A 27105-nucleotide genomic window follows, 5' to 3' on the forward strand; every position below is an offset into this window, starting at 1 on the left:
AAGTGAAACATTATTGTAATCATTACTGTAAATGATTTCACACTCAAGTAAAAAACAACAACAACAACAACAACAAAAAAAAACAAACAAAGTGTATGTTTTGGGGTGGATTTCTCCGCTTGGCGCGCAGCTCCCGTGCGTAATGACACGTTTGAGGGGGCTTTTTAACTTTAGTATTTACTAAGTGAGTGTCATGTTTATGAGAGCCAGAGCATATTTGTTTGCAGGGAGGTTGGTTGGCTACTGACAGAGTTGGTCGAGCACCCCCTCCTCTCCCTCTCCCTCTCTCTCTCTCTCTCCCTCTCTTCCCCCCCCCCCCCCCTCTCTCTTTTCAGCTGCCGCGATATTTTCCAGCTCTGGAGCCTCAACCGCACAGCTCGATCGATTCGCATTGATTGTCCCTGACGAGCTGCTCCACTTTCTAGCCAATGTCAGCCAGTCTGCGATCGGGAAGGAGAGAAATGAAGGAAAATCTCTGCCGCCCTGGCGGTGTCATTTCCACACACTTGGGTTGGCCGCCTGCCAGCAGACAGGCCGGCCGAAAGAGGTGGAGTGGACTCTGAGGGCTGTGGGAGAGGAGGAGGAGCAACGCGCGGGGATGAGACTCACGTCTGTCGCCTTGCATTGTGGATAACCTCTCCGCTCGCCGGAAACACACACACACACACATACACACACACGCATGGGGTGGTGGACTGAGTTCACCCAGTGTGGCTGAGGTGCCGAATCAAAACGGGAACATATTTAAAAACCGCACACGTCACTGTTTATTTCAAAGCTTCTTTTTGACTTTCTGATTCACGTTTAAATTCCAATCACAAGACAAGAAATCACTGCTCTACACTCTGCCCGAGGGAGAAATAAAAAATAAAAGACAGGAAGTTTTTTTGAGTCAGTTGAATAACCACGTGATTGAAGATAATAACACCTCCATCATCGCGCAGCAGTTTTATTGTGAAACACCAGTCACCCCCACCCCCACCACCCACCCCTCCATCAGCTGTCCTGAAGTCACACTGAACCCGACGGCCTCCCTCGCGCCTTTATTATTACTGCCTCAGCTGGAGCGCGCGCGCCGCGCAGAAGTCCACTTCGGTTTTTCCGCGAAGCTCCAAAAATCTATGAAATGTGTTTGCATGTTCCTCTCTGCAAGCGGGGATGTAGAGGTGGGATTGCGAGGACCGAGAAAGCTGGGGGAACCCACGCGTTCAGCCACAGAGAAAGTACGCTTTTTCCCGAATTAACTGAGGGTGAATATTTTTTTTTTTCTTTTCCACGTTTGTCACTAACAGGCAGACACTCTGCAAGGATTGTGTTCTCGGAGAATAAGCTTTTTTCTCTCCCCCCCCCTCTGCCCTTTTTTCTTTTTTTTTCTCTTCTTCTGTCACCATTCTGCACGGCAGGCTGAGAGAGAGAGCCGGACCGCTCGGACTGTGGGAGCCCTCCCCTCTGCTCGGATCCGCTTTGGTAGGTGCGAATAAAAACGGGCCCAGTGTTTGCAAATATGCAGATACATGGACGGGGGGGGGAAGGAGGGATTGAGGGAGGGAGGGGGGGGGTGGAGGTGTGTGATGGGGTGGTGGTGTTCGGTGGTGGTGGGGTTCATACTTTTGTTGAAGTCTGCCGAAAGTTGGGATGTCATCTTCTATATAGGATCAAGTTATAGCGGGGTGAGACCGGGGCTCTTCCCCTCCGATGCGCGACTGCAGACCATATGCTGGTACCGCAGATCGGCTCCCCTGTTCATAGATCACCGAGTCCAGACAAAAGACAGCTATTTTGATCCGCTTATACTGTTGAAAAGGAGAAAAAAAAAAAGAAAATGCGTGACAAAGGTTGGATCAGTGTGTGGCGATCGGCCGATCTTTCCCTCAGCTTTTTATTTTTTTCTTCCTCATCTCTCTCTCTCCTGATTTAATGGGCAAGTCGCCGCGAGCGCTGATACGGATCGGCTGAAGCGACAGCCCCCGATGGTTTATTGCGAATCAGCTGTTAATGATGCGCACTAAAACTTGAAGCTTCCAGTTAATGAAAGACGCGATCGCCGCGCGTTCGTGCCGGATCACGCGTACATCTGACAACAGACCCGGCGCGATCGTCACCCTGCCCTGATCGAAACTTTTTTATTTCGCACCCTTAAAAACACGCACACACACACACACACACCACAGGAAAGATCATCAGTCTTCCCAAACCCCCGCTTAAAGACAGACTAAGGGCTGATCCTCCCTTTATAATTCCAAATGTCTTCTTATTCTTCTACATCTGTGACCCCCCCTCTCTCTCATCATTAGAAAGTTGCCAGGTAGCTTTCACCGCGCAGTCCGGAGATTTACTGCCGCCCCCCCTCCTCCTCTTCCTCCCTCCCCTCTGCAATCCGCCACCGCCAGTGTCTCAGCTCCAAGTGCTCCATATGTTTGCGAATAATTTGGAGTCACAGTATGCGCGGCGGGCTTGTTTTTCCTCCCCGAACTTTTTTTTTTGGTTAGTGTGTGTGTGTGTGCATAGCCCTAATTAGGGGGAATGAGACCCAGCAGGCTATGGACAATGGATGAAGCCGTGAGTCTAATTATTGTCACCGGGCTTCTTAACTTCCTCTGCGTCCGTCCGTGCGTGCGTGCGTGTCCGTTCGTGTGCGCGCGTCAGTCGACAGGAGGTGGGAGGAATGGAGAATGTGGAGCTCACCGAGCGAGGACGAGTACGGAGACAGCGCGTCTGCACCGTGGTGGAGGTGGGGGTGGTGGTGCTGGTTGGGGGGCGCTGTGTTTGCATCGTGCATCGCCTGGACTAATGCATTAAGTGCTCTCCAGAGGTGCAGTCAGCTGCTCCACCGCTCGCCTCATAACCCCCTGCAGGAAATTAGATAGATAAGATGGATAGACCCCCCACCCACCACCAGCACCACCATTAAAAAGCTGACTGAGAGATTACCTGGCACCTGCGCGCGCAGTGACGTCAGTGGAGGAAAGTTATTCAAGAGTTCATTGTCCAGCGACACGCGCGGGTCTGTGCTTTTAGTTTGGACATTTTAGTTTATTTGTCTTTTTTTTTAATTTGATTTTTTTTTATAAATAACTCAGGATTGAACCATGAATACAAACTAAATTAAAGGGTAACTCCACTAATTTGACAAATTAAAGTGTGTTTACTGGTCTTGGAGTGGAGTATGTATGTGAAAAAACGTAGTGTGAAGTGTCTCGTGGTTTCAGAGGGAAACGTGCAATCTCATCAATTGCCCCCCAGTGATGTCACTCAGAGGCTAAGTTGCATTGTGGGTAATGTAGGCGCCGGGTTTTCAAAAGAAGACAAATGCGTGAAATAAAAACCTCTACGTCTCTGGTTCTGCTGTATCGATTTTGATCGTTTGACTTCACATTGTCTAAACAGGACTGCTATTAAAAAAACATGTCACCTACATTACCCACAATGCAACTTAGCCATTGACTGACATCACTGGAGGCAGCAAACAGTGCCGAACAGTGAAGTTGGTGAAGTTTGCCTTTAATCAATGGTTGTAGCTCGTACTCTGGGTCCAAGTCAATGTGTGATCCCAATTTTCTGGTATTTTTTTATGCTCTTCATGTTTACATTGTAGGATTACAGGGCTACAGCTTTAAAACAATGGGAACTATAAACACACTCCGGCCCTAAATGCTTTCCTCCATCACCTATTGATCAAACTAGTCAATGGCCTAACCGACCAACCGTTCACCCATCAGTCAGCTGCCGTTATATTGCAGACGGACGTTTACTTTCGGACACACATCTGTTTTTTCTTTTTTTTTGCATCCTACCTCAACAATTGGTATGAAATCAGGCACTTGAGTGGGAAAGAAAAATGTCCATACGAGGTAACTGTGAAAAGTTATTACAAGCCGAGAGCTGCATGTGAATGTTAAACGAGCTGTTCATGCTCGCACAAGTATCATTGTGCTGACAGCATTCATCCAGCAGCACCGTGGCTGTACTTATCATCCGTATTGCTGCGAACGTGCCGTGTAATCCATACTGAGAACAGTTTTAACCCAGTGATTCATATGCTTGACAACTGACATGTTTTATGTGTTTTTGAACCACTTCAGAACCGTTTTGACGCACTGTGTAGACGTTAAGACCAGCTTTGCTCCGGGCACTCGTAATACTGCTTGAAGCAGTATTTCTCAAACTTTTTAGACCGTGTACCACCTCAGAAGACATTTGGCTCTCCAAGTACCTCCATCATGACCAACCAGACCAGACCAACGACCTGCTCTGTTCACATTCGTTTTCTGCTTTGCACCCTTTGCTGCTGAAGTTAGCGGGTGCTGTAGCCAATCGCTAGCGCCCTTGTTCGACTCACTGTCATCAGCTTCAGTTGCAATAGGGCCGCTCGAAATGTTCTCCTCCTGCGCCGCACTTCTCTTCCCATTAGCTCCCATTCACAGCCACGTTTGTAGTGTTTTCGAACCTTTCATTTGACCTCCACTTGCTGTCTTGCTGTCACAGTTTGAGTTTAGTTATTCATGGATGATTAGTCCACGACCTATCTGTGCACAGGTGACATAACGTATTTCAGATTACATTCAATTTTAAGTATTTTAAGTCGTAATGCTTTTAACTTGTGTTTCTAATTTAAGTTTTTTCATTTTCAATAAACCAATCTGGGATTCGTAGCAGAGTTTGAGAGTTACGCGCGAACACTGATTTCTCACATGTCTGCGAGCTGAATGATAAGATGCTGCGGGCTAGCGACTGGCAAAAAAAACTATCGCTGTTACTATCTCGGACCAGTATCTTCCTGGGGACATCACTTGGTTGACCTGCATCCGGTCCTGGCTAAGAAATAGTTCAACATGGCACCTCATGTTAAATGTGACTCTGTGGTGCAGTGGCTAGGACTGTCGCCTTGCACCTGTTGTGTGGAGATTGCGTGTTCTCCTTGTGTCTTTGTTGTGTTTATACGGTCCAAAGACACGCGGGTTAATCTGTGACTCCAAAGTGCCCGCAGGTGTGAATCTAAGCGTAAATGATTATTTACCCTCTGCTCAGGGTGTAGCACGCCTCATTCCTGATGTCAGCCTTGATTGCGGACCTGCAAAGGTTAAGCGGTTATAGGTGATGGATGGAAAACTCCCCGTTAAATGGCAAATTGTTTGTTATTACGCTTCTGGATGAAACAAACAGGGTATAACGTGTTAATTAAGCCGCTCTCACGTATGAACTCCAGACCAACGTGGCACACAGCAGGAGACTGTCAGTGTCAGACGCGCTCTCACCTACTCCGTTTGGTTTTGGTGGAGGCTGGTGCCCGGGTAGAGCGCTCAGGAGGACGGATCTCATCTGTAGAGATGTGTGGTTCTGAGTTGATATCAATGATGTTCTGCTGTAATCACACATGGTCTCAGTCAGACTTTGTACTATAGCTGGCAGGCGGATTCAGACATTTGCGCTCACACATAAAGCTCCTCTGACTGATGTCTGTATAATGTGTGGAAGGGTCTTCAGCTCAATAGCTCCAGAGCTGCTGGCCAGTCTCATTTTACTTTTTGGACAGAGGAAGGCTAACAGTTTCCCCCTGTGTCCAGCTTTCATGCTAAGCTAAGCTGAACATTGAGCTTAAATGCGGAACTTTCCCATTAATATCACGTAAATGATTAGATACAAACAAACATCTACACAGTTCGGGGTGAAACTACTTTCCGGCAGAGTGGTCAAATAGCCAATAGGGGAACTGGAACAGCGGCTATAGTATATGCGAAACTCAGACTCAATTATAAGCTATTAGTGGTTTGAATATTAATATCGTATATCACCATTCTGCTAACCACATTCGAAACATTATGCTTTGAAATTCACAGCCTCTGCAGATCAGCTGTTGTTGACAAAGTGTCCACAAAGTGACAGAGTTGCTGAGCGCCGCTGATTCAACAAAACGGGCTCGAATTAATGTCGAGATTCCCACTGAGTGTCTTTATTGAATGAGCCACAGCATTTATAATCACATCAGGAACATTGTGTTATACCTCCTCAGGCCGGTCAATATTTTGTCGGCTACAAGCTAAAGGATTTTTATTGACCCTCTAAACTAAAGTAATTGTCCAGCACTCAGGTTGTAGTGTTAACAAAAGGTGTTCAATTAAATAAAAAATAAATAACAAAGCAGACGCTCATAATGAAGATCAAGTATCAAAGACACAAAAAGTCTCGCTGATGCACCGTTACTGTTCCTGCTGCAGTTTTGAATTTACCGAAACAACAGGACGCCAATTACTTTAGTGATTGCAGGTGCTTGGCTGAGCTCATTGGTCGATCAGAGAGAGGCTTTCTCGCACGTAGTCGTTGGACTGTATTGATAATTCAGACCATTTATATCCAGATCTTTATCTTCGTCCGCTAATCCTGTGCAGCAGCATTTTTGTCTGCGGAGAGATTAACCAAAAAGCAAAAAACCAAGAAGGACTCTGGGAAACATCCAGCATAGCCGAAATTTACACCTATTTTTGTGCTGAGACAGCTCGAGGTGCAAGAAATGATGTGCCTCTCACAAGCTTTAATATGTGACTAGTTGTTAAAGTACTCTTGTCGGGGCAATTCACAGAAAGCCGAGGTGTAAGACGTTAATATGAACCACAGCATTAAGTCTGTAACATCGCAGGAAAAATGAGTAAACGTGCTGAAGGGACAAATTAACACTAAATATCTTGTTTCAGCTGTATGGCTCTGACACCCTCTGTAGCAGAGCCAGTTGTGGCTCAGAGACAGTTCACGCGAGGACAAAAAACCTCTGCTGTAAATGATGTGGTGAAGGGATCCGAGGAGCCATGATGCTGGAAGTTAAGAGCGTGATTAGCCAAAGACTATACGCCATACTCAGGGTTGATGATGATGGAAACAGTGTGACTGATAGGTCGGGGGGTGGAAAGCGGGAGGAGGGTGAGTGTGAGGCTAAAATAGGTGCCTGCTTTTATTTGCTACACAGTGTGTGAGCAACAAAGCAACAATGCCAGCTTCGACCAAAAGACAACCTGTAAACATGTCAAATACAAATCTGCGTACATGAGCCGATCATCCCTCAGTAATTTACTGAAATCTAGCTTACTTAAAGCACATCAGTGTATGAAGTTATTAATGTTCAATGATCTGATTACATAATACTATATATACACAGTAAGTCTTCACCGTTTGTTAATGGTTAGCACCACGAATTCATGATACATACTGTATTAATTCATGCCTTAAATCATCATGAGTCATGCACTGGTTAAGCATTACCTAAAGGAACAGTTCACCCAAAAAAATGAAAATGTTGCCATTATCGACTCACCCTCATGTCGATGTGAAGTCAGGTGAAGTTTTGCAGTCCACAGACTTTTCATCGGAAACATTTTAACATCACAGGACAGCCATTGGTCATTAAATACTTAAACTCTGTGTGTGTTTACGTAGCACCACATATTGCTTGTTTTGCAGAAACATACTATAAGTTTACATTACAGGTACAGCACAAATCAAACTGGAACTTACCTGAAAATCCAAGTTATTTTGCCACATTATTAATATTTGACCGAAGAAACAAAGAGTGTGTGTGTTTGTGTGTGTGTGTGTGTGTATGTGTGTGTCACTGCATTATCGTCATGCACAGTAGGTGTTCCGGCACTGACGCAAAGTAAGTCAATGACGTAAGAAGAAAGTACTGTGTCACATCAGTACTATCAAGATCATCAACACTTTCAGAGCATTTAAAGGACTTACCTTTTTTTTTTAAGCCTTTTTTTATCCTGACTTATTATGTTTCAGCTGATCAGCGATATTTCTGAAACTGTTCGCAGTTCGTAGCCAACTTGAAGACTAATTTATTTTAGCTATTGATAACATGCCAGTTGATTAATTAGGTGGAATACTTGAAGTCCTTTTCACACATTTACTGTATTTAGAGCATCGATGAAGCGGTTGGATCGGAGCCGGATATTCTCCCAGGCTATGATAAATCAAAAACATAGTTTTGTCGTACAAGTAGGTACTATAAAATCAACTCTGAATAAAATTCTCCTTTGACAACATTATACTCATGACTGACCACTAAGTACATCATTTTTCAAGTCCCCCCATGCATCACTCTGCAGTGTCATTATGCGTCCGACCACAGCTGAGCAGAGACGCAGTTGGTTTGAGATGGTTTCAGGAAACCGGACCCTGGTCAGTGCTGTAGACGGAGAAAACTGAAACTATAGGGCTGAGGGGCTGCGGAGCTGGCTCTGGTTCGCTGGCGCCACATCCCCCTGAGCTGGTGAGAATGTGGGGGCTGTGCTCTTGCCTTTGAAGCTTTACCTCCCACTAATTCTGGCCTTCCAATTTCCACACACTGCACAGACACCCCCCCCCCCCCCACACACACACACACCATCCTCTTCCCCTCCCTTTCCCTTTGTTTCCCTTATAAGGACTGGCCCGGCCATTTCCTCAGCTTTTCTGTGGGAGGTGGTAGGCTTGTTTGTGAACACGGACAGGTCAGGAGAATAGCGGCATAGTTTTTTTTCTTTTCATAGATGAGCAGTCACAGGAATCTTACGCTAAAACGCCCGTGGGCGCCTGCATCTCTGTCCAGCGGAGAGTCTCCCATTACTAACCTTGTGAACCCTCTTCATAAGCTCCACCACTCCGTTTTGATCAAGCGTTTTGCCTAATTACATTGCTCAACAGGTTTGCTCCTTAGAACTAATAGAATCAAATAAAAAAAATCCTCGACAAGTTTGACGCAGACAAATTACAGCAGTCACAAATAATCCAAAATGAATGGAGAGAAAATCAACTTCCTTTGTTCTGTCACTGGGTTTTTTGGCTACATTTTCAGCAGCTTCTCAGATCGTTGTGTGGGAAAGTCTGATATTGCTTATTGCATATCAAGGTTATACACTCAGATCAATAGGCATGTAATTGTTAGTCAATATGAGCAACATTGCTAAACTGCAGTCAGGGCAATGCAGTTTATTTCTATATAAGGTCTCAAATGGTGCTTAATGTGTTTAAAATAGATAGTACTACAGATAAATACCGATGAAATAGATTTCAACAATGATAAAACCTCACTTTAAAAATAAAGTAATAATTACATAGATTCAGCAGAGTGATATGTCAAAGAGGTCCAGAGTCCACCTAGGTACAAGTACCTCACGGGTAATAAGGTAACAGACCAAGACATGGACTTTTGTATAAAGCAGCTTACACCAAAAACTATGTAACTGTTTATGATAATCTTGCTCACAAAGTCCCATGTTTCTATTTTTGAATATTTAAGTGTGAAGTGTGAAATGTGCATATGCCTGTAGCAGACGTTAGGACTCGGAGTATTTTAGTTGAGGATGTAAAACAAATACTTTCTCAGTCAGAAATACTGTTCAGTTTACCAAAACACTCTTTCGCCCGCAATACAACACAATGAATTTGCTTTTCTTGGACATCAATTACAAGATGAGGCTCCTGACTGCCCGAGCTTCCCAATGTCTTTTTCTTTGCCAACCACTCAGAGAACCTCCAAGGAAGCAGGTGCTTCCTCACCGGTCAGTTTGATTTGTAGGTTGATGTGTGAGGAGTTAGAAGAATAATTAAAGTTTTTCTTTTTCTTTGGTAGAATCTATCTGAATACAGGTATTGTCTTTTGGTGTTCAACCCAATAGTTTGATAATTTTACATAGACAATACCAACATAAGCACATTTTCCACCCTGGATCGAGATACCGGTTTTGTTGAATCTGAATAAATTTGACCTAATTTTATAGCTGTCCGGCCTGCAACAGCCACTATCATAACATTGTTTTAGGCTGAACAGCAAAAAAGTTCTAAAAACCCGCTGTGCACTACATACACAGCACCAAACACCGGTGAATGACTAGCTGGGGAACATAGTGGGGAATTTAGCAGCTAAAGAGTGGGATATTTGTCTCAGCCACTGGTGGAGACCAAAAACAGAGCTAAAAGACATGCAGTAAATACTGGACTTCAGGTTCATCAGATGGCCAGAAACATGTCCTGAAATCATAAAGCTGCTCCCTACCTGCCGGATATGTAAACACGTTCCCATATCAACTTAAAAGTGTTTATGTTGAGCCCAAGACACCAAAAAACAAAAACAAAAGACTTGATTTGACCCAAAACTGAACAAAACTGGAAAAAATTATCTTGATTGCTGAGTTTTGTGATCAGTGATCAGTCATTGACCTCTCTTCTCTCCCGTTTAAAGATTCCAGATGGAAGACCGTGGATGAGGGCTGAGCTGTAGTGCGGGCAGAAGGCTCTGGGGCCTGCCTGTTGTTGGCCGGTTGATTGGTCCATCGAGGTGAGGCACCACTCTCTCCGGGGGAACAGAACGGACCGAGAACCCCTCCTCGCTCACCCCTGCCCCCTTTCCACCCTCATCCCCAACCCAGGCACGTACGCTCTGGACCATGTCGGAGGGGGGCCGGACAGAGGACCAGGAGCGGAGTAGCTGCAAACCGGACTCTCCTGTTATAGAGCGCCGGAACCGCAGTGGCATCATCAGCGAGCCCCTCAGTAAGAGCCTTAAGAACTCCCGTACACTCTCCCAGTACACAGCGGTTTCCTCTGCCACCACCAATGGACACACGAACAACAATGAGACTAAGAGCCAATCGGCCAAGCCTCAGCCACCCCCGCAGCCCCAGCCCACTGTCTCAGCACTGACGGCAGCCAAGTTGGACCGGACCCTAGAACAGGTTCTGGAGGGACAGAATGGCCTGCTGCACTTTGCCCAGGCAGCAGCACTGTTAAAGCGGGCCGGTATGGAGCACATGCTCCTGCCTGGGGGCATGGGAGTGGGAGTTGGCGGTGGAGACACAAGCTCGGGGGCTAGCGATTTGGAGGGTACGTCTGTCACGGACGCCGTAGGTGGTCCCGTTGACTTCCCATATGGAGTAGGGGGTGGTTTCCCCTTCAACCCGGGGCTTTTCATCATGACGCCGGCTGGAGTGTTTCTGGCGGACAGCGCGCTACACATGGCCGGCCTGGCCGAGTACCCGGCGCAAAGCGAGCTGGCCTCTGCTATCAACTCCGGTAAAAAGAAGCGAAAACGTTGCGGCATGTGCCCACCCTGCCGACGGCGGATTAACTGCGAGCAATGCAGCAGCTGCCGGAATCGCAAAACGGGCCACCAGATCTGCAAGTTTCGCAAATGTGAGGAACTGAAGAAGAAGCCCTCTGCTGCTCTGGAGGTAAGAGGGTGGTGGTTATTACGTGTCATTGCTTAGTGGGTCACTCCCAAAACATGAGCTTTAAGGTTTTGATTTGAAGTGTTGCGACAAGGCTTCAGTGCCGCTACCTCCAGGTGAGAAACAAGCTATAGGTTTGTCTTTTTAGGATCTTAATTCTGGAGTTGGTCGACAGCAAAGGACTGGAAAAGTGTTTAATAAATACCAGAGAGATCTGCAAACCTTTCAAACTGTTTTTTAGCTTTACACGTGAAAGTACAAATAAGGTCTTTTGGTCCGTACATTAAATGTTATTTCCCTCTAAGGGTAGTAGCACAGGGGAGCTTTATGGTGGGATGGTGCTCCACAAGCAGGGAAATGACAGGTGGTGTGGGTATGTGTAGGGTAAGCATGCACCATGGGGTCTCTTTAATCTGTCCAACCAGAACTGTGAAAACCCCCAATCTTTTCAATCAGAGGGCTAATTCGCTTCCTAAAAAAACAAAATGTTTACGTTCTTTTTCTTTTTTGCATGATGCGTTCCCTTCAGCGGAGCACATGTACATCCTCCCCACGCTTCCTCGTGCATATGTTGTAATCGTGCAGCGATGTAAAAATGTATGTCGAGGCAGAGTGGCAGTAATTGTGAATATGTGCACAGTGTGCGTTTGTGTGTAGAGTGTACACGCGTGGGTATGTTTGTGTATGTGTGTGCGCGTAACAAGGTCCATCTGGCCACAGAGCTGTCATCTGGAGCACCAGGTGTCAGTGTGGCACATGTGCCGACCCGCTTTTTTGCTGCCGCTGTCCTTCTCTCTGGTGACACTCCTGCTCGACTAAATGGCCCTCCACAAACTTCCTGTCTGCTACCTCTGTCACACTCTGCAGCCTAACTAACCCCGGCTGTGATGACGGAGTGACCAATCATGAATCAATTCCAGCAGATGTTCCATCTCAAAGGAAATAAACTTTTTGTGATCAATGGGTAATAGTGTCACTTTGGGATTACATAATCAATTGATAAATATGTAACACAGTGTGAACATGAACCAGTGAGGAGGCCTCTGGTCTAATTGACACAAACTGGATCTGCGCTTCAAGCTGCTAATGGCTTTACTCCTTTCTCTTTGTGATGTTGATTGAGGGTGACAGCTTGGCCCCTAGTTTGTAGGCTGAAATGTTGGTTGTTCCATGCCCATGTGCTGACTTTGGCCATCCGCAGTGACGGGCTCCTTAAAGGGAAAGTTGGTTATTGGAGAATTTTTGAGTGATGCAAACACAGTACAGTGTGACAGCTCCGCGAATATATGTCCATGGAGCTTTAAATTGGACTGGACACAACCATGTTTTTGCCACAGGTTCAATTCTGTCCTTTCTTCTCTTCTTTAAGTTGAGGGTCACCAAACTAAAACAAGCAACATGATAAAATAACTGCACATATTCACATGTTTGTGTGTACAAAGGCTTAAGGGCCATATCAACATTTCTGCATTTTTTTCAGCCCATTTATTACAAATCATGTTGTAAGTAGGCCTGAATATAATTAATTGACCCCCCCCCGAATGACAAAACGTTTACATGCACTTGACAAAGCCCTCCAGCAGCTGTAGGATTTGGGACTTGACATTAGGAGCAAATTAGGTGACATTATTCTAGAGCATTTTTGTACAGATAGGAGGTAGAGATAGATTGCTTGGCTGAGAAAAAAGGAGATTTTCTTTTAACCGTGACCACCATCTTTCCCCAACCATATCGGGCCCAGAAACGTTTTGTGAGGTGTTAATTTTAACACAAACCATTAAGTTCCTCCAACCCAAACCAAATTGTTATTGTGACTAAACCTGCCTTTATAAACAGTGCCATGTCACGAAACGGATGCATTATTTTTGAACAGTAATTAATTACTTTCTTACTCTGAATTTCTTCAGATGACGTCCTCCTGTCAATAGAGGCATCACATCAGGGAGCGCAGCGTCGTTCTGAGAAAGCAAATGTTTTGTTGTTTAATGTGGAGGGCTTATTGGCTTGTGAAGATCATGTCTGATGTAATCGTCAGAGTCAAGCTTGCATTGAGTTGTAAGCACACACTCCTGTGAAATTCCGTGTACGATCACAAAACAATTATTTGTACTTTGGCAGTGCTCACCATAAACAAATGGAAGCCAATGGCTAAGTTGAACACAATGAAAAAAGAGCATTCAAAAATGTAATACACACACACAAAAAAAATGCAGCAGCTGATCAATCGATCGAGCTGATCAAAAGGAAATAAATTGCCAACTGTTGTGACACAGCATTATTATGGCTGATGAGCACATAATCAATTACAAAAATACTTGTTGGTTGCAGTGCAAAATACACAGTAAGAAACATGCCAGTCCTTTCAATTATCCTGCCAGACTCTCGTCTTTCATTGTTCTCCTGAGGTCACAATTCTCCTGTATTTTGCTCAGTTTATAACAGATTTCAGCACCTTTTTCCCCTTTTGGATTGATGTTGCACCGACGTCAATCACCACTGAGAGGCTGGTAAACATACGGCAGTGACATGAACTCTCTGAAAAAAATAAATGAATAAATGAGAGCTGATGAATATTAGTTCACGCCAGAGATTTAAAAAAATTTAAAAAAGTGAAATTGCACTGCAGCGTAGGCTACTTAGATTTTTTGATTTGTTATTTTCATTCTTTAAAAGTCATCAGAATGCAGGAAACAAAGAAAAAATTTTCTGCACTGTAGGACGACCTCCAGACTAAGTTAAAGCATTCAGGAGCCAAGTCATTGACATCTGACAGTGTGGAACTGAAGAATTTATTTAATGCTGTAGTCTCGAGCCGCTTTGATTGTAAAACCCTATGACTTTCTCGCAAGTTGAGAATAAAATTGACGTGTCTGAATATCGTCGCGCCGCTTTTCAGCGCTGTGTTGTTCGGCTGCGAATTAATGAGAGGCTTCATTTGTCTCCGTTGATGATTCAGGAAAAGACGGTGAAATGTGTCAGCTTGCTACGTAGGTGGCACGACACAATGTCTGCAACAGAAAGGAATTTAATTCTAATTTATGACTTGCATTTGATGTTGTCATGGCAGTTAGCCTAATACCAGTCATTCGCACCAGTGATGCCAAACCCGAGGGGGCTTGAATATTCATGAATGTTGATGTTGATATAGGTCATCATGCTGCTCGTAACGTCACAGTCTGCTGATGTTGCCAGTGGCCACCTCATATGAAAGAAACTCCAGGGTACCATAAACCTGCCAAGCCTCCACGTACCAAGTATAATAGCGGTCTGATTATTGACGTTGGTAATTGTATGTGCTGTAATTACCTCGCACGCATTTTTCTCCTAATTTATTTAATGTGTCTGTCAAGTAATTTCCCTTTTCAGACCAGAAAAGAGAAGGCTAATCTCTGCTTGAGACTTAATTTACTTGTACAGTATGACTAATGAATATTATTAAAGGATAATATCAGTGTTTTTGAAAGTTGGTGCTTGCTGAGCAGGACCACATCTCTCTACATTATTCCTCGTGGTGTCTGCATAACATCGGCGCAGTAAACAGCTCTCAGATTTAAACATTTCCGGAACTACTCCGTCAGACTCGGCATCAATTTTTAATGTTTTTCACTTTGTCAAAATGCGGATTATGCTGCCCTAAAGTTGGCCCATTCGTCAAACGGAAATGTGAACACATAAACAGTCGGGGTCTCCTTAATTACCAAAAAACAACAGGTGCCTCGTGCAGATGCAATGTGACATTAACGTGAACAAATCCGAGGGTCTATTTTAGAGAGCTGAAAGTGTCTCTTTCAGTGTCGCAGCCGCGCTGACGGTCTTTGGCATGAGAGCGCAATGGGAGAGGCAGGAAACATTCGTGCCAAGGTGCGCCGCTTCTGCACATCTACCCACACAGGGAGCATGAATTGAACCATAGCCTCGATCATGTGACAACCCTCCGGATGAAAAAAAAAGAAAATATTTGTGACGCAATAATCCTTGGAATATTCCTCTGATGTCACCTTATAAACCTATTCATGTTCCTTAAAGCACATTTTGGACATATTTGTCGTATGATGCCGTTCATCTTGACACTAAATTTCCTAATTTGAGAATGACTTGAAGCAGCTAAACTAAACGCATCTTGATACTAAATGGGGCTTTACAGGGAAAGCTCAACCAAAAAACTTCCTCTTACCTGTAGTGCAATTTATCCATCTTTATTGTTTTGGTGTGCCTTGCAGATTTTTGGAGATACAGGTTGTAGAGATGTCTGCCTTCTCTGGAGCACAATGGGATTAGATGGCACTTGGCTGGTGGTGGCAAGCAATGTCTCACAATGAGGTGAATCAAGATAATCCACAGGCCTTGTCGTGAGAAGTGAGTAGAAGGAGAAAAGAAAAAAAAAAAAGGTCCCCTCATGCTCACATCAAGGTCTGTGGATTACCTTGAGTAACCAGGTCAGGATTTCTGGAAAGAGACATTGCTGTAGAGTTTTTTTTCGCTTTGAGCACCACGAGCTGAGTGCCGCCTAGCTCTTTTACATCCAAGATAAGGCAGACATCGGCAAAACCCGACAACTCACACCAAAACAATCCGCACGGATAAATTGTACGGCACGTAGGAGGACAAATAAGTACTTTTGATTTTGGGGGTGATCTGCCCCTTTAAAGGTGCACTGTGTAGTTTTGTGAAACTACATTTTAACCAGAAGCAAAAAGCCTTTTAATGCCTAAACAAGCTAAATAAACAAACTCTGTTCTTCATTTATGACCGAATAAAAAAAACTGACCTTGAAGGACAACACAATTACATACTGTTTCACTTTGTTTATATGTGGCGGACCCTGCCATTCTCTAGCTTCGAACAGTGTTCTGGGGACCTTATTTTGCTCTGACAACAGCTTGTTTATTCAGTTATGGAAAATAGTTTGTATTATTACCTCAGTGATTTTGTAAATATTAAGATTCAGAGTTTGAATTTCTTCTCCAAAACTACATGGAGCCCCTTTACCTCCAAATGAGACCGTTATTCTCATTTAATCAGGAAATGATCACAGAGGTCTGCAACCTGTTACCTCTTTGCCCCAGATGTGATTTTCTACGGCACAACAGTGCTTTTCTTCTCCCCTCGTACGCGGCCCTGACAGTACTACAACACTTTCAATTTCGCCTGCCTTTTTATTTGTCCTCGTGCACTCATACATTTCCCATTAGCAGTCTAGTAGTTGTCTCAAATGGCTCTGTTATTAAGTCAACAGCTCTTGTTCAGCAGGTGATTAGATCAGAGAATACAGCCTGGGCCGCGCTGTCGGTGAGCGTGATGTCATCAGGACAAGCTAAATGTCAGAGGGTGAGATTCATGGAGGATGTGCTGCGTCAGGAGGAGCAGAGAGTCAGCAGTAAATCCCAACTGTCAATAATGACTAGATGATGCAATGCTGGCGTTCATTGTCTTTGAACGAGGCTTCTGTCGGAGGACAAAACCTGCTCCCCTTTAATGCATATTCAGGTCGACTTGTGCAGCACCTGTGCAGGCGATGGTGTAAGCGCGGCGAGCCTCAGCTGTAGCTCAAACAGCCCCCGAGTGTCACACTCCCCTCCAATCAAAGACGGAGCGGCACATCCCCGTCTTCGCGATCTCTAAAGGGGCATGACGTCTTACTTAACATGTGTCTTGCAGTCGGCTTTCTGGACGGTTTCGAGTCAAAAGCCCGGGTGGTGGACTTTGTTTTCACCGCATTCGTGTCGAACGCGGTGTCGGTGTGTGCGTGTGCACGAGCCTGCGAGCGTATACGCGTTGGTACACAAGTGCAGTCCAGCAGCAGTGTGCTTATTTTAAGGGTGTTGACGGTTTCCATTGAAAGCTCATGGCAGCTCAAAGAGGAGCGTAAAATTGGCAAGTGAGGGGGAGTTAGCATGCTGAGGCCTTTGCCACCTCATAGCTCACTGGCTGAAGATGTCTGGATTTATTCTGGGAATGCTACATTTGAGAGAAGTAAGTGGGAAGGCAGTTCCTTTCTGCTCGATGTCTGAATACCCTCCAGTGGTGTCAGTCTCAGCGATGCTGTTCTGCACTGAGAGAAGAAGGAGACTCGGGGTTAGGAAGTTGTAGTGTACCTTGTTTTTACTTGTATGTCACTGTACGCTCAGGATGTACTGTACCGGGGAGATGGGTAGAAAATAGCTAAAACAGGAGGTGAGTTTTTGCCTTTTGCCTTTTGTCTGCTTATTGAATAATATATTTTGTAATGAAAACCACTGTTTGTGTCACGGACCCCTGCTTCTTTGTCATCAGACACCTGAGCATACTAGCGTCGTCCATTGGGGGCCTCTTTGCCAGTATCAGACGTTTGATATGGGAGCGGTATATTCCCCTGTGGTCTTTCCCGCCTCCCAGACACCGTACACCAGACAGCAAGGACACAAGAGGCTCATGCAAACTGACAGGCATGCAGGCTGACACCGAGACACATGGATGTGTGGGCAAGTTGCTGGGCAGAGAGAGGGACAAGTTGGAGCGGGCAGAGAAGGCTAAGGCAGACAGAAAGTGAGAGGAGGCCGCCGAGGTGGCGTCTGGATTAAGAAAACGGCCCTTTACTCAAAGAGAGAAGGAGATCAGGTCATTGCTCAACCAGTAAGAGATGACTTAGGTCGTGTAAAACTTGTTTTTCAGACATCTGCGATACATATAACCACATGTCAGTGGCTGCAGTGCAGGGGGAGCTACTTTGAAATCATAGCTTTCAGGCTACCAATTACTTTGCTGATGTTCCACTGGAGCGGAACATCAGCAAAGCTTCACGAGAGAGAAATCTAATTTGGATAAATGTACAGTTTATGACTTCTGTAGCTAGGGTTCTCAAAAAATAAAATGTAGGTATGGATGCACACGTCTTACAAAATTCAATACATTTACTTAGGGTTGAGGAACCATTGCATTAAATAGGGACGGTTTAGATTGTGTTCTTTAACGGCGCATAAGTTAGTAGATGGCTGTTTTTTAGTGTGTGTCGACCAAAGGAAAATACCCAGTCACCAGAATAAATGCTGGCAATGTAAGTTCTTGCAAACCATTGATATGTTGAGACTTGACTTATTAATTCTTTTAAGATTCATTAGGTCCATTTTAAATGTTATATTGTGACAATGTTCTGTCGCCCACAAACATGGCTAGAGATGTCCCGGTGACTTGCCAAAAATGTTTGTTGACGCAAAGATGGCCGTGAAAATATCCAATGGTGTCACTCTTACAAATGTCGACACACAGGCTTGAACAGTGGTCGCCGGCTTAGCAGCCTTCTCGCCAATATCTCCACCACCGTCCCCTCCACCTGCCAACATGGAAGCATAAAATGTTAAGTGCCAACATTTTATTTTGCCGACTGGGCTTAAAGGAAAGGCTACTCGAGAAGCAATGGTTCCCTGCTTCCTTTGATGGCCCAAAAACTGTAGTTTCATTAGTTAACCACACAAAAAAACTGTTAAATTGTAATCAAACTACTTCAATCACTATGCAAAGATGAATGCGGTTTAACTGCCAGGCAAGCTACTTCAAAATGCAGTTTAAATACATGCGGTCCACCACTCGCTCATACTGTCAATATGTAAATACAGTCATTAAATGGCATCAGGTCCAGCATATTTACAACTACGGCTGCAACGATGAGCTGATCACCAAAAAGTGAATAAACAACTATAATTATAATCATTGGTTGCAGTCTTATTCAAAGCAGTAAACCAGCGCATGTATAATTAACCGTAACACTCATGGGTTGAACTAATAAATGAGATTGTGTATGTTAATGTTCCTGACCCGGCTATGAGATGTACATGTTGGCCAATACATCTGCATATGAATCAAATGGCTGAGGGAGATGCTTCACATTCAGCCAGACAGACAGCGAGCGTTTATGCCAGCTGGAGGTCATCGGTGTTTTGATCCAGTTTGTTTCAAAAGTTAACTACTCTTGCTCCTTGCGAGCGGCAGACAGTGCACACATCCCACATGCGCCCGCTGCGTGTGGAGATTCTTTGCGTTCATTGTGTCAGTTTGTGTTTCTCATGTGGGTGTCCACGAGGGAATTCTCACAATGTAATGTAACAACAACTGTTGATGATGAAGCCGTGGAAACAATAGCAAGACTGCTCGGCGGTGCCCTTTGCATCAGTAAAACATAACAACATGTAATGTACTGTGAAGGGGCGTCGTAAGTCGGGGTGGTTACAGCTCATTTAAGGAGCTGTTAGTCTGGAAAAAAATGAAGGATGCGTCCTTCTTCTACTTTCCTGGTATGCTGCACACAAATTGTGCTATACTAAGACAAATGTGCTCGCCTTGTTTGAAAAAACACATCCATCGATTTTAGTGATTGGCCACTTCACGCCCACACATCCCATCTGTTTGAACCTGTGCAATCAGGAAGGGTTTTTCTATTCCTGAACTGCTGCCATTTTTTCATTGATTGCTCATGTTTGATAATGAGGAAAAACAGCATTTACGGCTCCATTTGAGAGCGACGTGTTATTTCTTTTTTTTTTCCCTCCCACACATTACGTCATGGTCTGTCCGGCCCCTACCAGGCCTTTGACATCTGTGGCAGCGCCAGATGTTGCTGTCCTCTGACAGTCTTCCTAACAGCTGAGTGCTGCTGCTGCAGAAAGGTCATCAGAGATGGATGACGGGCTCACGATTCTTAACACACAGACCATGAAAATGTGTTGGCAACATGTCGGCTGTTAACCTCTAGGTTTGTGGTTCGTAATTAATATTCATATAAGCCAAAAAGAACCATGTGTGCATACAGTAAAGCTTCGGTCTGTGTGTATTTCTTAGTGAGTTCAGAGGAGGAGAAAAGGCAACACCAGAAACAACCATTGAAAAACATTAGCTCCGTCTTAGAGGAATTGATGTGAGAGTTTGATGCGAACTGGCACATGCATATGTGGGCAATGAGCAGCGCCGTGGCATTCAGTGTCTATGCTGTCAGATTATTCCTGATTGAGTCAATTTAACAAATAAAGCACAGTGTGGGCTATATTTGGCTGAGATCACCGGAGTAATTACCTTGTTTGAAGTCTTTTTACCCGAGCAAAAATGTTTCATTCGTGTCAGCGGGAGTTAACTTTCAAAATGAGAGTGAATGAAACCTGCGGAGCACGAACCCTGCCGCCACTCAGTTTCATGTCCAGATATGAACAATGGCATTCAAAAGAGCACCGCGCTGCTGATTCAATGGTAGAGGAATGGTTTAAGTGGGTCTGAAAAGTAATTAGGGCTGCTATTGTTTTTGGTTTCAAACAAACTTCTCGCAACTAATGGGCCATTCGCCTCTGAGCTGCCTTTGTTGAAAAACTCATAATTTCACCGCTGTGCTGGAGAGACGCACAGAAATAAGTCTGATTGTGTTCACGTGATGCGGCGTTTTTTTTTTCATTAGAATTTAGACAGAGCTGTAAACTTTTTTTTTTTTTTTTTTTTTTTAAAGCAATACAAATATGCAGATCTCCCAGTTTCCTTTTCCATCCGATAATTGGGATGGTATGCCCGAGTGTGTGTATTTGTATTTGCACTCACAGCATGATGATTCCTGATTAAACCTTCTGCTGTCGATAACTGCTGGAAAAAAAAAAAAAAACAAGAAAAAAAGTGTATCTGAATCTGTATGCGAATTTTTATTTTAACAGTCTCGCTGTTTGGTGTGATTTCGGGGGTGTATTGTGAGTGTCTGTTAACGTGCCACCGTGTGTGGAGGTGTGTGACTGTACTTGAATACATATTGGTTTGGTGTGAGAGTGTGTGTGGGTGCATAAATGTTTGCCGAGCTCCTCCTGCCTCGCTCCAGGCACCGCTGCAGAATCGAGTTGCACTTTGCAGGACGCCAGCCGTGCTCGCAGCTCCGGGGAGCGGTGGCGGCCCTCTATCTCCTGACCGGCAGGCCGCCGCTGAGCCCCTGCAGCCCCGTGCATGTGAGCCGATCCTGCTCGGTGCAATCAGACACACGGATAGCCACGGCGAGGGAGGGCGGAGGGGAGCGGCATAATCACTGGTGATGGTGTGGGAGAGCCATGCGTGTGGTGGTTAAATAATAAATGTGGCATATCGGGTTTTGTGTGAAGCCAGGACTGAAGCCCGCTCCTGTGGTGGTGAGAGGGGAGGGAGGGGGTGTAGAGATTTCTCACATACTACTCATTAAAGGATAAAAGGGTGGAATAGAGTTTAGCTGCTTTAATTGATTAGTTGATGGACATGAATCATTTAAGTCATTTGTCAACAGAAAATGCTAAACATTCACTGGTTCCACCTTTTAAATGTAAGGATTTTCTGCTTCTGTCTGTTGTATAATGCTGCTTCACTGTGTATTTGGCCGTAACCATTACATTGACTGCACAATGTAACGGCTATAGAATAACGACACCATCAGCGTCCGATCGATTCCCTATCAGCCTCTATCAGCAACCAATGGCGGGCTGCCTGTTACAGTTTTGTAGTTGAAAATGGCAAGTGACGATGGGGTGCCGCGGCCCCTTGATATGATTGTTAGTCATCACTGTGGCCCCCTCTTTTTGCGAGTGGCCCGCCCCTCTATCAGACACTTTTTTAACCGCTTGAAGAGCCGATCAAAACGGTGGCGTCTGTCTTTAAAGAGAGCCAAAAAAACCTCAAAAACTCAACAAAAACAAGAAGCAAACAGAATCTTCAAAATGCTGGCTGATTTATGACGTCAGCTAATGTGTTGAGTAACACGCAGGAAAACGTTCCACCTTAAAAGATGCCGGGGGGGTCATTGAAAAGTATTTTTCTCCCCAGTTCATAGCTAATTCACATTTACTAGTAATGTTGAAAAGGGAGCAGAATGACAAAGGATGCAGCACCGACACCGTGCAATTTTGGCACTTTTTCTGCCGTCTTTTATGAAATCTCTCCGGAAAAAAGGCGGCTCGATTTGTGGCACGACCGTAAAGGCTTTCATGTCACCATTAGGGACTAAATGGATGAATGAACTCACACTTTATTCTCCTCTCTTCGCCACATCTTCACTTTAACATTTTGTCCATCAAGCGATGAGCTAAAAAGAAAAAAACCCCATCAATTTATAGACGAATTGCTAATGACAATGATCATTAGCCACAGCCTTAAATTGAAGGCAGAACAGAAAATGTTGGAAAAAAAGCAACAACAAGTCTGCGTCTCTGCAAAGGTGTGAAGAAATCGTAGCTTCTCGGCGAAAGCAGTCGATTTGGATTATATTTGCAAACACTTAGAAAAATGTGCTGCTTTTCATTAACAACTCCAACCTCCTCTTCTCTCTCTCTCTCCCGTCCTCCCCCACCCCCTCCCCTCCCCTCCCCTCCCTGTCTTCCGTTTCTCCAAGAAGGTGATGCTTCCTACAGGAGCGGCGTTCCGGTGGTTCCAGTAGGACTCCTCCTCCACCTCCCTACCCAAAGCTCTGCCATCAAGTGCAATGCCAACTCCTGGATTGTCTCCGGAAAAAAAAAACAAAAACAGACACTGGCTAATAAAACAAAACAAGCAACACTTAAAAAAAAAACAAAAAAAAACAACAAAAATCAAAACGACAGAACAACAGCAACAAGTAAAAAAAAAAAAAAAAAAAAAAAAAAAAAAATCAATCGGGTAATGGATGCACCTACTTATTCCTTGAACCAAAAATGAAGCGTAAAGAAAAGCATCTATGGCAATTTTCATTCCCTTTTCTATGTTTCCATTTTGGTACCTTTTGTCCTTTTTCCAGCAGGTTTTTTTCTGTCGCTTAAACATGGAACTGTTCATTGCCAGAAACAGAAATGACGGACTGAGTGTGGACAATCAACTAATTTCTGTGTTTGGTGTTAATGTTGTTCATGTGTGGAAAGATACAGTACTTGTGTAGAGAATGTAAATTTACAGCTATATTTCAAAACTAGTGGCTAATGGCAAACATTATTGTAATTCTTCACCATCATGTTACTTAAAAAAAACAACAAAAAAACAACAAAAAACAACCCTCGTCTTCTTTTGTGATTCATTACGTTTGAAAGGAGGATGGGTTTTTTTTTTTCCCGGACAGATTGGCGGCCATCGTCGAAAAAAAATAAAAAAAATAAAAGGATCGTGACGCCACGGAACAGTCGTGTTATTGGGCAGAGCTCCAGAGACCCTTCGCTGGGGTTGAAGACGCTGTTCGCCAGAGCCGTCTCTACTGTAATCTCCTCAATCAGCCCTCCTCTGCATTTCCAAACTGTTCCTTTAGTGAAACTGGCAGCCTTATGTTACTGTGGCCCGACTGAGCATGTGCCAATAATGCTCAGGGCAATAGCATTAAGAGACAGCACTTGCTCTGAGTCTACCCTACTGAACGCACTGAGACAAGATTACATTGTTTTTTTTTTTTTATTTGTTTGTTTATTTTGTTCTATTTTCATGATTTTTTTTTTGTTATGTTGCTGGGTAGCTACAGCTTTTAAAAGTAACCAATCTTTGTATTCGTTTAGAAAATTGGACTGGTTTTGTGAATAAAAAGGAATGCATGTATTCGTGTCAAAATGTACAGTTCTGATGTTTGTCTACTCGTCTATTTTGCATGTTCTTTTTTCTAAAAACAGCCGGTTTGACGAAAACAAACAACTTTTAAGTACAAGTTTTTTTTGTGAATTGAAAAAAAAATCCCCCCCCCCTTTTTTTTTTTTAAATAATTGGAGGATGTAGGGAAACATCATCGATTCCAACCGAAACAAAACTCATTGAAAGTGAATCAGGCCGTGATGTTGGTTCGACTGAGATCATTCTGACTGACTGATGGAGCCTTGCTATGTTAAAATTGTAACCAAAAAAAAATATTTTTAAAAGATGTTTGAATAAGAACACATTTGGTTGCGGTGTTTGTTCAAAAATGCATTAAACCTCCTGAAAAAATACAACTCCTCTTCAAGATCGTCGTGACGCTCCGCCTACTCCACTACATTTACAGTTGGAAAACACAAGCAGGAAATCATTAATAGGTTTGTTGTCAGAACTATGCACTCTACACGTTCACTGGTTTGTGAGAGCTCGACACACTGCAAACTTGAGAAAACACGAGCAAATTAAGAGAAAACATCTTCAGAAAAAAACAAAGCCACAATACAAAAATGCTGCGAGTAGCACAGATTATGACGGGAGCTGTTTCCAAGGGGACACTAAAAAGTGATGAACACACCCAAACAGTGCTGGGGCTGCATTCCAATTTATTACTTGCACACTTCTTCTTTTTTTACTTTTAGTTTGTACTGCAGCCGCCCCTTACAAAGTGTGTAACTGAGACATTCTACTTCATCCAACATTGCAGCCTGAACTTTGACCCTCTGTCTCAAACAGCTGTCGCAGTCCATGGCACAAAATTTGACGTAGAAAGACAAAGATAGATAGATAGATAGATAGATAGATAGATAGATAGATAGATAGATAGATAGATAGATAGATAGATAGGAGAGTCAGTTAGTCAGTTTTTGAGTTAGCTTTGTTGGGGATGGACTCTTCAAGGTTTCCGTTACAGGTTGTTGGTGATGGTGAAACTTGACTTGACCGTTGGGTGTGTAGTCCTTCAAATGACGTACTTTTACACTCCTATACTTGGTCATTCGTATGACAAACTTTCTGAGTTGAAAAATTAACAAAAGTAATTCAATTTTGTCTCTCACCATTCACTACCATGCGTGTTTTTTTTTTTTTAAAGTGAGATCCCAAGGTGTTTCCCCTGGAAGGCAAGAGACTAGTAAATCTTTTTCTGGCACACTTAACAGTAATGTAGTATGGACGTTTGCACGCAGCATGGGACCGGCTTGTTTTCCTACTGAAAAAACTACTTACAGATAGCTGACTTTAATAACTTCATGATGTGTCCCAGCCGTGTGCATCACTTCTTAGAGTCCCCTTTTTTATTGATCGGTACATTTGCGTGCGTTTTCTGACATTGCGATGCGTGAAGGATATCCCCGAAGAAGCCTCGATCAAGCCTGGAATGTCTTCTGCATTCATGGCGTAGAGGGGAGGGAAGTTTCAGATAAAGACGTGGATAAGTGAAAGCAGTGCTGATTTAAAAAGCTTTCCAAAATGTGGTCAATCTCGCATGGGTCTTAGTGTAATTACTGATTCTAATGCCTCGGGTCTGTGACACTAGAGTGAATTTCCATTTCCTGCTAAGTGATGATTCTCAGTGATTTTTTTTCTTTTTTTTTTCACAGCTCCATAGTCACTCTTTCATATCCAGGTGGGGAAGTAGATGCAGATTTCTGCCGCAGCCGTGGCGCTGAGTGTTTTTAATTAGTGAATATCCACGGTGGAAGGCCCAGTATGGTGGGCTTGTGTACGAGCTCGTGATCAGCTTGGCGAGCGGAGGGTTGGAGAGTGTAGCTATATTCCCAGCTTCCCCCCCGGTGACAGTGCTGGGCTAGTGCCATCGCCATGGCGATGGGGGGAGTGTGTGCGTGAGTGTGAGTGTGAGTGTGTGTGTGTGTGTGTGTGTGTGTGTCTGGTTGGGGGGTGGGGGGGGGGGCTGAGGCCTTTCATTATTAATGTGCACCGCGGCGTCCTTACCTCCTCTGAGCCCGCACAGCTCACTGCCTGACCTGCCATCCAAGGGAGAGGGAGGGGGAGGGAGGGAGGGAGGGGGGGGGGGACTGAGGAGGCAGAGATAAAGAAAGAGAAGTGAGCCAGAGAGAAAGAGAGAGACAAGCACGACCGGTGAATAGTGTGGAAGCATGCGACTGGAAAGTAGAAATTCATTCATGTACTTTTATTTCGCATTTTACACCTGGGACTGAGAAATTGGTCGGATCAAGATTTTTTTCAGTTGGAGTGGGGAGGTTTTGGGTGGGGCTGCAGGTGACTGTGTGGCTCCTGCCTGCTAAAGGTGTAGCAGCAGCAGCAGCCCAGGGGTTGGGGAGGGGTTGGTGGTGGTGGTGGTGCGGAGTGGGGAGAGGGGGGGGTGTCACGTTGTGGCGGTTGTCTTCATGCAGAAGGGTGTACGGCTTGGTGAGCAGGCCTGTCACACTGGGAAAATCCTGGAATCTTATCACCGCCTCACAGACACTGAGCAGCACTGATCTACTCACCCTCATTGCCAGCAGACATGCCCTTCCCCCATCCAAATGCCCCTGCACAGGCTGGCCCCTTCTCAGCTCGCTCGCCACCTTCTTCCAACGGGGGAGATAGCGGGAGCTGATGCGGTCCAATTGTTGAGGAGGGAGGAATGTTGCTTGTAAAACGCGACTAACGGCAAGAGAAACACGAGCTTTGCGAGTGAGCACACAGGCCGGAGAGCTGCAGAGTCGGCAGCGACCCTGGCTTTTACTGTATGACCATTAAAAAGTCTGGTCACTGTGAGGGACATCACATGTGACTGTCGAGGAGGGACTGTCACTAGTCTCTCAGTGTCATTGACTAGACTGTATTCTTCCCTATGACTCTGATTAATTAGTGAATGCATCGCAGCTGTCCGAGGAGACCATGTTTATTTTACCGTGAGGGAAAAAGTTTGTCTCACGTGATTTATCTGTCTCTAAAGTCTAAAAACTAAGGTCATATGTGATGTAACTGCATTAACATTTCAACTGATGTCACAGTCTGCCAATTTAAAAAAAAATGCTCAGCTGTATTGGTTTACTGATTGGAAGTGTTTACCGTCTCACTCCGATTTACCCAAAATGTACCTTCAAGTTCCCTAATTGCTCGAAGATGTTCTCAACGCTCACTGGTGGCCAGATTGAAATCTTTCTCAGTTTCGATGAAATACCAAAAATGTTCTATAATTTAGCACTCACCTTTGTATAAAAACCCAGAAGACAGTGTGTCACTATCTATAGCCACAGAAATAGATTAGTAGTAACTATGTGTACTTATAGATGACACATATAAGACTCATAAATGTTTTAGTTCAAGTTCAATCACG

General features: G+C 44.4%; 1 protein-coding gene across 3 annotated transcripts; it reads left to right on the forward strand.

The window, feature by feature from the left end:
* Positions 1 to 1036: 1036 nt before the first annotated feature.
* On the forward strand, positions 1037 to 23727 carry cxxc5a (CXXC finger protein 5a). 3 transcript variants are annotated; one of them, XM_030437393.1, is made up of 4 exons: positions 1037 to 1250; positions 1404 to 1471; positions 10217 to 11204; positions 22552 to 23727. In XM_030437393.1, the coding sequence occupies exons 3-4, from the start codon at positions 10422 to 10424 to the stop codon at positions 22594 to 22596; spliced, it is 828 nt and encodes a 275-aa protein (XP_030293253.1). In that variant the 5' UTR covers positions 1037 to 1250; positions 1404 to 1471; positions 10217 to 10421; the 3' UTR covers positions 22597 to 23727. The 3 variants fall into 3 exon arrangements, with proteins under 3 accessions (XP_030293253.1, XP_030293252.1, XP_030293254.1); XM_030437392.1 differs by having other exon boundaries at positions 1404 to 1467; XM_030437394.1 differs by having other exon boundaries at positions 1049 to 1467; positions 22555 to 23727.
* The last annotated feature ends 3378 nt before the right edge of the window (positions 23728 to 27105 follow it).

The sequence above is a fragment of the Sparus aurata genome, chromosome 13 (genome assembly GCF_900880675.1).
Source record: "Sparus aurata chromosome 13, fSpaAur1.1, whole genome shotgun sequence".
Taxonomy (NCBI): Eukaryota; Metazoa; Chordata; class Actinopteri; order Spariformes; family Sparidae; genus Sparus; species Sparus aurata.